The sequence below is a fragment of the Echinops telfairi genome, unplaced genomic scaffold, assembly GCF_000313985.2.
Source record: "Echinops telfairi isolate 266 unplaced genomic scaffold, ASM31398v2 ScPeMD7_3533;HRSCAF=4204_0, whole genome shotgun sequence".
NCBI classification, from domain to species: domain Eukaryota; kingdom Metazoa; phylum Chordata; class Mammalia; order Afrosoricida; family Tenrecidae; genus Echinops; species Echinops telfairi.
The window spans coordinates 18,837,930-18,850,449 of NW_022107431.1; the positions used below are offsets into that span (position 1 = coordinate 18,837,930).

The following is a 12,520-nucleotide window of genomic DNA, read 5'->3' on the forward strand; positions in this document are numbered from 1 at the left end:
GAATAGAGTTAAAATATTCTAAGGTTTCTGTCTTGTTTGGAAGAGATGAAAGTACTCATTTGTCTCAAGGGCAACTGCTAAATCAGTTGCTATTAAGTGGATTCTGACTCGTGGCAACTCCGTGTGCTACAGAACTGTTTCCTGAGGGTCCGAGGGCCAGCTCGGGAGGGTTTCCCACACAGACGGCGAGGGCTTTCTTCCACGGCACTCAGAGGAGCCTCCAGCCTCCCACCTTTAGGTTCTCGCCCCAGCCCGCCCAGCTTGCCCCACCAGGAACTCCAACCACAAAAAGAACAGTTAAATAATATCCAACCAACAAGATGGGGGAAGAGGGGTTATGTGAAAGAAAACCCCAAAACTAGGCAACAAGAGGGAGAGACTGGAATACAGAACAGGCGACACAAATATGAAACAGACCATTAAGGTGAGAGACTTAAATTCAAGTGATTTCAGTCATTTTCACTGATGTAAATAAATTCAAATCATAAGAGACAGATTGTGCATTTTAAACCAAGATAGCCTGATGCTTATAAGATGTCCCTTACACATAAAGACTCATTTTAAAAACAAATAAATACAAAAATGGAAAGAAAATTGCCAGAGAGACCATGCAGCAGCGCCTGTCATGAAGCTCATTGAGACCAAGCTATCTTGAAGGCAAGACTTATCAAGAGCGCTGGAGGGGAGATCAATTATAATGACATAAGAGTCAATATACCAGGAAGGCACAACAGCGTGTCTGTATTTAGTAATATAGCTTTAAAAATACCAAACAAAGACTCACTCTCTCGCTCACTCATTGACACACACTCACTGCCTCACTCAGTCACTCACTGTCTCAGCCACTCTCCCACTGTCTCACTCTCTCACTCACGGTCTCACTCACACTCACTGCCTCACTCACTGTCTCACTCACTCACTTTCTCACTCACTCACTGTCTCACTCTCACTCACTGCCTCACTCTTCCACTGTCTCACTCACTCACTGTTTCATTCTCACTCACTGCTTCACTTGCTCACTGCCTCACTCGCTGCCTCACTCACTCACCATCTCACTCTCACACTCACTGATTCTTCACTTGCTCACTGACTGACTTACTGTCTCACTCTCTCTCTCACTCACTCACTGTCTCACTCACTCACTGCCTCATTCTCACTCATTGCCTCACTCTCTCACTGCCTCTCTCACTCACTGCCTCACTCCCCCACTGTCTCACTCACTCTCTCACTGCCTCACTCACTGCCTCACTCACTCTCTCACTGCCTCACTCACTGCCTCACTCACTCACCATCTCACTCTCACACTCACTGATTCTTCACTTGCTCACTGACTGACTTACTGTCTCACTCTCTCACTCACTCACTGTCTCACTCACTCACTGCCTCATTCTCACTCATTGCCTCACTCTCTCACTGCCTCTCTCACTCACTGCCTCACTCTCCCACTGTCTCATTCACTCTCTCACTGCCTCACTCACTGCCTCACTCACTGTCTCACTCACTCACTGCCTCACTCTAAAAAAAAAAAAATACCAAACAAAAATTGAGAGAACCGCAAGGAGGCGAGGCAAAACTTCATGGTGGAGATTCCCACTTCAGTTCCACTCTCTAACACACGGGGGGTGCCACCGAGTGGGAAGCGCCTCTACAGCCAAGGGGTGAGGTGGTTTGGTTGTTGACCCCTTCAGTGACGGATTGAGCAAGTGGATTAAAAAAGAAGATTCTCAATTACATAAGCTACTGAACAGTACGACTAGCTTGACTTCACCAGCATCGAGAACACCATCTCAAAACAATGACAGTTTCTTCAGGGCTGCGTGGAAAGGAGCACTGACACGCTTAAGCGCAGGCTGAACCACAGAGCAAGCCTCACGTTCCCAAGGACTAGAATGAAAATGAGAAGTTCTCTGAGCAGAGCCGTAGCAGCAGCAAAAATGTCCAAATGTTTAGAAGTTAAGCCATATACTTCTACATGCAAAATGAGGGAGTATTACCACTGTGGGATTACAAGGAAAGTACCCCGTGAATCTAAATGTACAGGATTTTTTAAAAATGCATAGGCTATAAGTGCTTAGAAATTTACTACTGTACATGCTTATCTGAAAATGTGTAATCACACTTTATAACTATGTGTGTTCCGCATATTCGTCATTTCACTGAAATAAAATGGTATACTCCCACGTCACAGCGTTTTCTTTAGTTTATACAAGAACGGACCAAAGACGTTAAAAACAGTATATTTCCGATTATTTCCAATGTTATTTCGCTCTTGGCATTTCATTTATCTCCTCTACACTCATTCTTATATTCCTGTCTACCTACTGCAAATGCAATTCCATCTAACCTTAAGAAAAAAGCCCAGAATAACCAATGTACAGTAGGAATCGTTTTACATGCCTCAGTGTTATTATCTATTCTAGCCAGGATGCCCACTTTAAATCTGCAATGGAAATCTAGAACATCCCCAAACTATGCTGTACTAACTTATACCAGTCTTGTTAAAAACAGAACATGGAAAAGATTTAGCTGTACTCACCTATTAAAGTTTGACAGCTTATTCGGGTCACACCATTATTTACAGGTAAGTCATTTACATATACCTGTCCATGCTCATAGGTTATGTTAAGAACAACCTAAAAATAAAGCAGCATATGCATTAATTCCAGTGGCTTATAAATGATTACAAATTCAGTCAAAAGTACATTTTTCTAACTAAATTAGATGCATTGGTAAAAATGAAATTGGCTACATAATACTATGCTAAATGCAGTATTAAAAACATAATCAAAAGGAAACAAACCTGTTTTTTGGATACCTGCCTATCATCTGTCAAGGTAGTTATGTTAACTCTGATGCTGTCCTGCAAAAAACAAATATCATGTGTTACATTTCACAAGTGGAAAACGACAGGGTTTACATTTCCTCTCAGATCCATTCTGTCACTCGCTCAGCTCAAGCTCTGACACCGAGTCCATTCTGACACACAGCGAGCTGGCCTGCTAGAACAAGCAGAACTGTTCCAGAGGGTTTCCGAGACAGTCAATTGTTACAGGCGCACACACAGCCTCGCCTTCCTCCCACGGAGAGCCTGTGAGGCTTGAAGCGCTGACCTTGCAGTTAGCCGCCTAATACCTAACCCACAGTGCCACCAGGGCCATTATGCAAGGATAAGAAACTTTAAAAAGACCATCATTTCCATTTTAAAGCCCCTTTCATGCCCTTATTCACAATTCCAATGTTTGATCATCCACGTGTCTTCTCCATTTAATTGCAATGTATCATATAGTATGCAAATGAGTTAAAAAGAACAGATGAATACTGGGGTACCTGTGTGCTGTCAATTCTCACTCCTACCACCCTGTATGATGGAGCAGAACTGGCTCACAGGGAGGAGCCGACTGCCAGGCCCTTTCTCCCAGGGAACTGCTGGGTGGGTTCATAGAGCCAACTTTTCAGGCAGCAACCAAGCATTCTCCTTGTGCCAGGAGGGCTCCTCATGCACTCACTGCCCAGCCTGGGCCCCAGTCACCACCGCTTAGTACTTCTCTATATTGTCCTCTTGTCGCATTAGTTGCCCTCTCCTCTCTTGGGAGAGGGAGCACAAGAACGGATTGTGATGGCCTAACTCATCTTAGAGGCAATTTAACCCTGGGAGGGGTTAATGCTCTAAAAAATTGATGTGGGGGTGATTGGATAATTCCCCTTGATATGACTGAATGATCTGACTATCAAATTATTGGATATCTAAGTTATTTTCCAATAAAACTGTTGAAGACAAACACAAAGAAACATGACCAATGTCCATAGTTCTTGCTTTGATTTAGAGCCTAGGTTCCCAAACTTATTTGGCTTTTCAGGAAAATTAAAAGATCGCTTAGCATTTTCCTGGCAATGAAGACCTTTCGTACTGTAACCCATCAACCAGGATAGAGTGTGGGCTCTGCCTTGGTGGCCTCCCTGGCTCTTTCCAGCCCCCTCCAAGGAGTGGAGGGAAACACTGCTTTAGGGTTTCCCCACCTATGGACCCTTCGCTGGGCAGTGTTTAGTTTTATCAGTGACTGAACTTTATATAAGTGGAATTACATCATTTGCATTCTTCTAGAGCTGCTTTATTCAAAATTGCTGATGCATGCCAGCCACACTGCTCTGTGTGCTATGATCAGTTTAATGATCCATTCCACTACCAATGAACATTGGAATCTTTCTTCTAAACAACACGGCTGACTTTTTTTCCCTTCAAATCATTCTATGGGGCTCTTACACCTCTTCTGACAATCCATATATCAATTGTATCAAGCATACTTGCACATATGTTGCCATTATCATTTTCTAAACATTTCCTTTCTATTTGAGCCCTTGGTGTCAGCTCCTGTTTGCCCCTCCCTCCCCGGGTGCCCATTTTTGAGGGTGGCATTCAGTGTGCCTCTGAGGGAATGGATTTTGAGGACAAAGGTGCACTTGACCCAATCCATGGTAATCTCCTCTGCCTCGTACGCATGTGAAAGTTGGACATGGAATAAAGAAGACTGAAGCAAAGCAATGCATCTGAACTGTGGTGCTGGAGAAGAACACTGAAAGTGCCATGGACTTGCCAAAAGGGCAAACAAGTCTGTCTTGGAAGAAGCTCCTTAGAGGCGAGGGTAGTGAGCCTTCGTCTTACATACTTTGGACATGTTGGAAGGAGAGACCAGTCTCTGGAGAAGGAGATCCTGTTTGATAAATTATAGGGGCAGCCAGAAAGAAAGAGAGGAAGGTCCTCAAGGAGATGGATTGACACAGTGGCTGCAACAATGGGCAACACAGGAACACTTGTGAGGATGGGGCAGGACAGATCCGTGTTCTGTTGTGTCGTGCTTAAGGCCGCTATGGGTCAGATCTGACTCAACGGCACCTAACAACAACTACACGAGAATGGTCTAGAGATGCAAAGCTGGAGATTAATAAGGGCGACCAAAGAACAATCGCTGCATTGGAATTATGCAAGGACTGAAAGGACTGTGGACTGTCCAAAGAACACACACATCTGTCTGGGAGGAAGTACAGCCAGAACGCTCCTTGGAAGCAAGGGTGGTGAGACTTCATCTCACATCCTCTGGACACGTTATCAGGCGGAACCAGTCTCTAGAGAAGGACGTCACGCTTGGTAAAATAGAAGGTCCGTGAGAAAGAGGACGACCCTCAACTAGATGGACTGATCTACGGGCTGCAGTAACAGGCTCAAACACAGCAATCATTGTGGGGAATGGTGCAGGACTGGGCAATGTTTTGTTCTGTTGTACACTGGGTCACTGCGCATCAGAACTGACTCAATGGCGCCTAACATAACAAAGGAATGATCTAAAGCCACCACTCAAATATTTAAGATAAATGATGGGTTTTCTGTAGAAAGGAAAGCACTATTTGAAGTACTCACCACCGACCATATGAGTTATATCAATGCCTGACAGACACTGTTATCCCTGAATAAAACATTACTCTCAAATACACCTGCTTGCTTTCAACTATCTCATGAGCTGACATTTCACATTTACAATAGTAATGAAATCTACTGGCCGTTTTGCACATTTAATGAGTGTCTCGTAGTAACCAGGCCAAGGTGTGGGTAAGGGTAAAGCTGGCTATAATGGTTATGTGTCAGTTTGGCTGGGCCGATTCTCAGCGGTTTGGTAGTTATATAGCGATGTAGTCATCCTCCATTTTCACATAACAACCTGGTTTTTGGAACCTACCCGCGCCAATAAGTGACGAAAGAGCCTGCTCGGTCCTTGGGGTTGTATGCATATCTCTGACATTAAGAAAATTAACCAAATTTACCAAAATTAATATGTAAGTACACCTCTTGGTACTGGGGGACTATCCCCAGTATTTTACATATTTCTGCCAGAGAATGTGACGGAAGTCATTTTATGAAGGTGAGCTGTGTCCAGGGACGACTTATGGAATAGGATTCCCAACATGGAAGGTCTATGTTATGCAGTTAAGTGGACTGTGGTACACTTCCCAATTCCCATGCTCAAACTCAATGCATCGAGTCGATGACGACTCATAGCGACCCTCTAGGGCAGGAGAGAACTGTCCCTATGGGTTTTCAAGACTGGAACTCTTCATGGGAGTGGAAAGTCCCTTCTGCTGCTTAGGAATCTTTCACGCTAATGATTCCTCAGAACGAGCCCAGCTTTCCCCTGGGCCACCCTCATCAAAACAAACACTTTCATAACCAAATTATTTTCTGCTTTGAAATTTTTTGTTGCTACTATGTGTTTTCTTAATGAAAGGCATGCTGAAATCAAAAGCAAAAGCCTATTTCTGAAGTAATGTGGATTTTCATATAATTATGTGGGGCACAGCCATCCCAGGTGGACGCTGGTGGGAGGATTGGTGGAGTTGAGGCCTGTTTCTTCAGATTCACACAGCTGTATCGGTTTCCACCAGGTGGCAGTCCGTACTACAATTTGGATAGGAGCTGCCCTAAAGTAGGTGGGTCACACAAGGGTTACACAAACCAATACTCATTAAGTCATCAGGTTGGTGATTATATTGTTTTGTGTCCAAATGCCACATTAAAAAAAAAAATCTGGTTTTCAAACAAGAAACCATTACCTGCAGCCTTCTAACAACTTAGAGATAACTTTCTGGGGTAGTTGTATGATCTGGTGTCAATTTGAGAGGATTACGAGTGAAGGGGTAGAGTTTAGTGTGTCAATCGGATCATAGCCAATGCAGCCTCTATGTGGGCATGGCCTTCTCCTAAGAATTCTGGGAAATCCTGTATTCGTTCTTGGAGGCAGGAGACACCTCTCGCTCTCTCTCTCGCTCTCCTCACTTTCTTGGAGACTCTACTGACAAGGCTGACTTCCTGTGAGACATCCCTGAGAAGCCACATGGACCTACTCGGATGCAGCCCTGGGAACTGGAGGAGCCACATCGAGACCCCTGCCAATGCTGATGCTTCTACTGCCACTGACTTTATACCCACTGGTCTGTGATCTTCCTGCATTCAGCATCACTGAATGTGTTTCGTGTGTCTGAAGAGGGCTTTATAGATTGGTATGGGACATATGGGCTAATCCCAGACTTATTGACTTGATTTGGACTGGGTTGGAATGTTTTATAAATATTCAATTACTCTTGTATATAAACCTTTCTTATCCACATATAAGTGTCCATGAATTTGTTTCTCTAGTGTACCTGGACTAACACACCTTCAAATGATGTTGTACTAAGAACCTCTTTGATAGCTTCTGCAGTTCAGCCGTGATCATGTCCTACGTTGTCATTAATCTATCCCTCTCAAACATACTGCTCGCCTACTCGGATGCAGGGTTTGTTAAAAGGTAATTAGGTCAGGTGGCGTGGTGGGTTTCACAATGAGCTGCTGACTACAAAGTCACCATTTCAAACCCACCAGCTGTTCCAAGGGAGAAAGATAAGACTGTGTACTCTTAAAAAGATTTTAACGTCTCGGAAACCAAAAGGGGCAGTTCCATTCCATCCTACTGAGTTGCCACGATCTGGAATCAACTTAATGGCAGTGAGCTTTTAGAGTCTATTAGTTTCCAAAGAAAAACCAAGTTCAATTAAATTCTTTTTGGTCTTGCCAAAATGGTGAAGAGATATTACACTTGGTCTTAACCATAAGGCAGGGAAGCAATTGATTATCTTATTTTGGAAGGGAGTTTCACCCTTTACTGCTTCCGACCCAGGGTTCTGAGGCAGCTCCGACCTAGCGCCTGTCCTCAGCACGTCTGGCTTCATTGCAAGCTCAGGCTCATGAGTGAGGGTAGCATATATGTAGGAAGAAGGTGGCAGAACCGTGAAGTCTCTCCACCTGTTTTCAGTACTTTATTCAAATTCCTTTACTAATAGGATGTTCATCTGGGGTCCAGCTAGGTCCAAAACATAAAAGTGATATATAAACTCAATGCCCTCATGCTGATTCTGACTATAGCAACCCCAGAGCACAGACAGAGCAGAATGGCCCCAGAGGCTTACTAGGATGCAATCTTTATGGGGGCAGACTGCCCCATCTTTCTCCCACCTTTCACTCAGCAGCTAATCAACTCTTAGCCCCTGTGCCACCAGGGCTCCTAAAAGACATAAACACTTGGTTTAAAAGAAACTATCAATTTTGAATGAAATATACATTTACACATACAAGAAAGTAAGTTTCCTCTGGATGTCTCTACTTGGTGACTAAGTTATTTTAACATTAGAAGAATGTGCTTTAAAACACAGTACTGTGCAATCTTGTATAATCCCTCCCTACTTTTGTATAAACAAAACAGAGAGATGGGTATTCTCCAACATATCTGAGTCACTGAGGGCGGGGAGAATTTCCTGACTCCAACCACATAGACACCAAACTCAGTGCCATTGACTTGATTCCGACATGCAGCGAGCGGGCGACCCTACAGGGGAGGGGAGGGGAGGGCTGCCCCTGTGTCATTCTGAGACGGCAACTCTTTATGGGAGTAGAAAACCTCCTCTTTCCTTTGAGGAGCGCCTGGTGGATTCAGACTGCTGACCTTGTGGTTAGCAGCTCAACGAGTAACCTCTAGACCATCAGTTTTCTTAAAATTTAGATCTGATAGGACAGAGGATGGACAGATAATATGAGAAAGCTAGGGAAATCTGCATTCTAATCCAGATCTGCATGCGGAGCCCTGGTGATGCTGTCAGGCAAGCAGTGGACTGCTAACCACAAAACCACCAGCCTGTTCCTCCAGAGGAAGACGAGGCTTTCTGCTCCCCTAAAGATTTACAGTCTTGAAAACCCACAGGAGCAGCTCTACCCTGTCCTATAAGCTTGCTGAATCAGAATTTACTGTGTGGCAGTGAGGTTTTTGTTTAGGTCTGTACTCTCTTCCATCTGGTACCCATTAACCCAGTGGTTCTCACCCTTCCTAACGCCGCGACCCTTTCATACAGTTCATGTTGTGGTGACCCCCCCAACCATAAAATTATTTTCATTGCTACTTCATCACTGTCATTTTGCTGTTATGAATCGGGCGACCCCTGTGAAAGGGTCGTTCGACCCCCAAAGGGGTGATGACCCATAGGTTGATAACCACTACATGAACCAAAGAGAAGCAGCCTGGTGGCATAGTGGGTTATGCATTAGGCTGCTAACCTCCAAATTCAGAAATTCGAAACCACCTGCAGCTTTTCTGAAAGATGAAGCTTTCAACTCCCAGAAAGATTTAGTCTCAGAAATCCACAAGGGCAGTTACTCTGTTCTACTAGGCCACTTTGAATCAGAATAAACTCAATGGCAGTGTGTTTCGTTTGGTGTAACCAAAGGTGGCAATTTAAATTTCAATGAAGCAGAGTTTAAAAACTAATTTTCTCCACCAGACTGCCCACATTTCTCATGTCTAATTGCTACAGGACTCTAGAAAACTATTGTAATCGCGGGCAGAGCAGGAATAGAACCATGACCGCAGAGAGTGCCCGTGGGCAGCACTTATCTCACTTGAGTGAGCTCTGTCCAATGCTGTCTCGTCTGTGCATTGGGAAGTGTTCCCAGTATAAAATGGGGGGGGGGGGTAATTCATCAGGCAGATTAAGCTTCTCATACATACATTTCCAAGCAATAAAATCTGCTCAGCATTCATTTAGCCTATGACACTCTGAGTTAAGAGCAAAAGTGGAATGAAAGCACAAGGAGGGGGGGAATGAAATGATGAAATCGGGGAGCCCACTGTGGAGTGTATTTTAAGCCTGAAGTGGAAAGGAGCTTTTTCAGGTTCTCTGGGCAGACTCCGGGTGTCATAGACGACTAAGATGAATCTTTAAAATTTGGAAAAGGGGGGCCGTGTGCACACTTACTTCCAGTACTTCGAAAACGGTTTCCTTTTTCTTTGTATTCTTACTGCTTATTCATGGAAATCAGACTTTTGACCAGTGGCAACTGTGGCTCACACACGATTTCGGCTACTAGTGGTTCTTCTGTAGGTGGTGTGCCTGGTGTCATTTCAGGAAAGCAGACCAGAAACTGACCATGACTTGCGTTCCCTCAGTCGGAGGGTGATGGCAGACCGCTCAAACAGTTCAAGTACAAAAGTGACATTTATGATGTCAGCCACACCTGTTCCGGGAGCCTGGTGGCATAATGGACTCCTCACAGGGCTGCTAACCATAAGGTCAGCAGGTCAAATCCATCAGCGGCAGCACAGGAGAAAAATGAGGCTGTCTGCTCCCCTAAGTATTGGCAGCCTTGAAAACCCAATGGGGCATTTAGTTTTTCTCCGTCCTATTAGGTAGCTGGGGAGAGAGACGAGGCTTTCTACTCCGGTAAGGGTTACAGTCTGGGAAAGTCACGGGGGCAGTTCTACCTTGTCCTATAGGGTAGCTTATGTGTTGGCGTCCACTCGATGGCAGTTGAGTTTGGTATTTGGTAGCGTTGATGGCAATGGGATCAGTCACACCTGTATTTCGAGTACTCAAGCCTTCACTTAACAGAAAGTTGTTGAACTTTTATCGGTTTTTCTGCTGTGATTTTTCTGAATCCTGGGAAACTCGCGGTTTAAAGCCTTCCACATTCCCGCTGGCACAAGCAAACACTGGCAGAAGTCAGCAGGTCTGCGCGGCCCCGAGCCTTTAACACTACGCGCGGGCAATGGCTCTCCCGGACACCGGCCGGCGTCACACTCGCCCGCTGGGCTGGTTCCCCCCGACAGCAGGTTCCCCGGCGGCGCGGATGCCGCGAGGCCCCGCCCCGCCCCCGCGTGGAGAGTGTCGCTTTCCGAACATCCGCCGGGAACGCGGTCGCGCGCGCCGTCAGGGCTTCCAGCCGCGCACTCGGCGCGCCCCAGCCGGGCCCACAGCGCCGCCGGCGGGGGGCGTCCTGCCCGAGCCGCGCCGGCCGTCGGCAGGTGGCCTGGACGCGCTCTCTCGCTCGGAGCCACTTCCCCGTTTCCCAGCCCCGACACCCTGCCCGGCCCGAGCGAGCGCCAGGCTCTGCCCCGGGAAGGCGCCATGACGAACGGCGGCCGCTCCCGCGCGTCCGACGATCGCAGCCCGTCCGAACGCGCGTCAGGCCGGGCTCCTCACGAGTCCCAGTTTCGCTGCACCAGGCGGAGCGGCTCACGAAAGCGCCCTCGCGGTCCTTGCCCTCCCGGCTCTCCGACCCCGGACCCCGGCCTCACTGCCCTAAGAGCTTTCCCGACTCCTCCTTTTGGGGGCCAGGAGCCCAGCGCTCCCCGGCCGGCCTGGAGGGGGAGGTGACGTTGGAGACGCCTTAGTTCCACGGTCCCTGGCCGGGCCTCTCGGAGGTCCTGAGCCGGCTCGGGGACAGCCCTGCCGCGCCGCCGGCCCTACCTGCGGGGCTCGGGACGGAGGCCCCGGGGCGCCCGTTGTCAGCCACCCAGCGGTCGGCAGGGCCAGGAGCAGGAGCAGCCGGAGGGCAGACGACGCCGAGGAAGCGGCCTCCATCTTGGACACCCCGGCGACGGTGGGCGGTGGGGGCGGAGCCTGCCCGTGGGGCGGGGCGAGGGCCCTGTGGGCGGGGTCTGGGCGAGGGGCGGGGCCGACGCGCGCTGAAGGGCCCCGTTGCGCTTCAGGTCTTGGGCAAGGACTCCTGGGGCAGTCCTATCAGAGAAGACGGGACTTTATCATTAAATTACTGTTCTTTCCTGACTGTTGTATAAGAAATAGTATATACTGTAAATACAACTGTGTATGTCCCTGTGTGTGTATGGAGTCCTGGTAATGCAACAGGTTAGCCGCGCAACAGGTTAGCCTCGGCTAACCGATAGAGGGGTTATTCAAACGAAGCAAGACCCTTGATTCTGATCACCAAACCAAAACAAAGCAAACAAACACTGCCATCAAGTCGATGCTGACTCAGCGACCCAGTAGGACAGGGTAGAAATGTCCTTGTAAGTATCCAAGACTAACTGTTTGCAGGAGGAGAAAGCAGCTGCTTTCTCCCACACAGCAACTGGTCGTTTCGAACAACATGGGTACGATTTTCATACATGTATGAAAATGATATTGCAAAACATTAAAAACAAGATGTCACCTATAGAAAGGGTGTTTTTTATTAAACCGGGAGTTCCCAACCTCAGGGGTGCGCAGGGAATCCACTGGACCGCTTTAGAAGTGATGCTGGGGGATTTCGGATTTGACTGGGCTGAGGCTTGGTAGCTTTTAAAGATTTCCAGGTGATTTTATTGTGCAGCCAAAAGGCTACGATCAGCCATGCATGCAACCTTCGGAGCCACTGGATGTGATAGTGTGGGGACAACCGCTCAACTGGAAGCTCGTAGACAGGGGCCCGGGCCTTGATAATCAGATTCTTTATAAACATGAAAGATGTATTTTTAATGTTACGAACCCCCCTAAGGTAGAGAACGCCGAGAAATTTGGACATTTCAGATGAACAAGATTAGATAATTGACTGAGATGGATTTTTGGGATAGGACAGGCGAAACATCAGACTTGCAAGGTTGGGAGTTCAAATTCACCAACCACTCAAGCAGAGAGAGAGAGGAGGCCATCTGTTCAGGTAAAGATTTTG

The 12,520-nt window shown here is 47.0% G+C and overlaps 1 protein-coding gene across 1 annotated transcript in view; it reads right to left on the bottom strand.

The window, feature by feature from the left end:
* The window catches only part of GINM1 (glycoprotein integral membrane 1), a 21,844-nt gene extending 10,411 nt beyond the window's left edge, over window positions 1-11,433 (bottom strand). Inside the window, exons 1-3 of the mRNA XM_004701954.2 lie at window positions 11,320-11,433; window positions 2,801-2,860; window positions 2,537-2,633 (exon numbers count right to left, since the gene is read on the bottom strand). Coding sequence (XP_004702011.1) covers window positions 2,537-2,633; window positions 2,801-2,860; window positions 11,320-11,433 — 271 coding nt within the window. The remainder of the gene's footprint in view (window positions 1-2,536; window positions 2,634-2,800; window positions 2,861-11,319) is intronic.
* Between the last annotated feature and the right edge of the window lie 1,087 nt (window positions 11,434-12,520).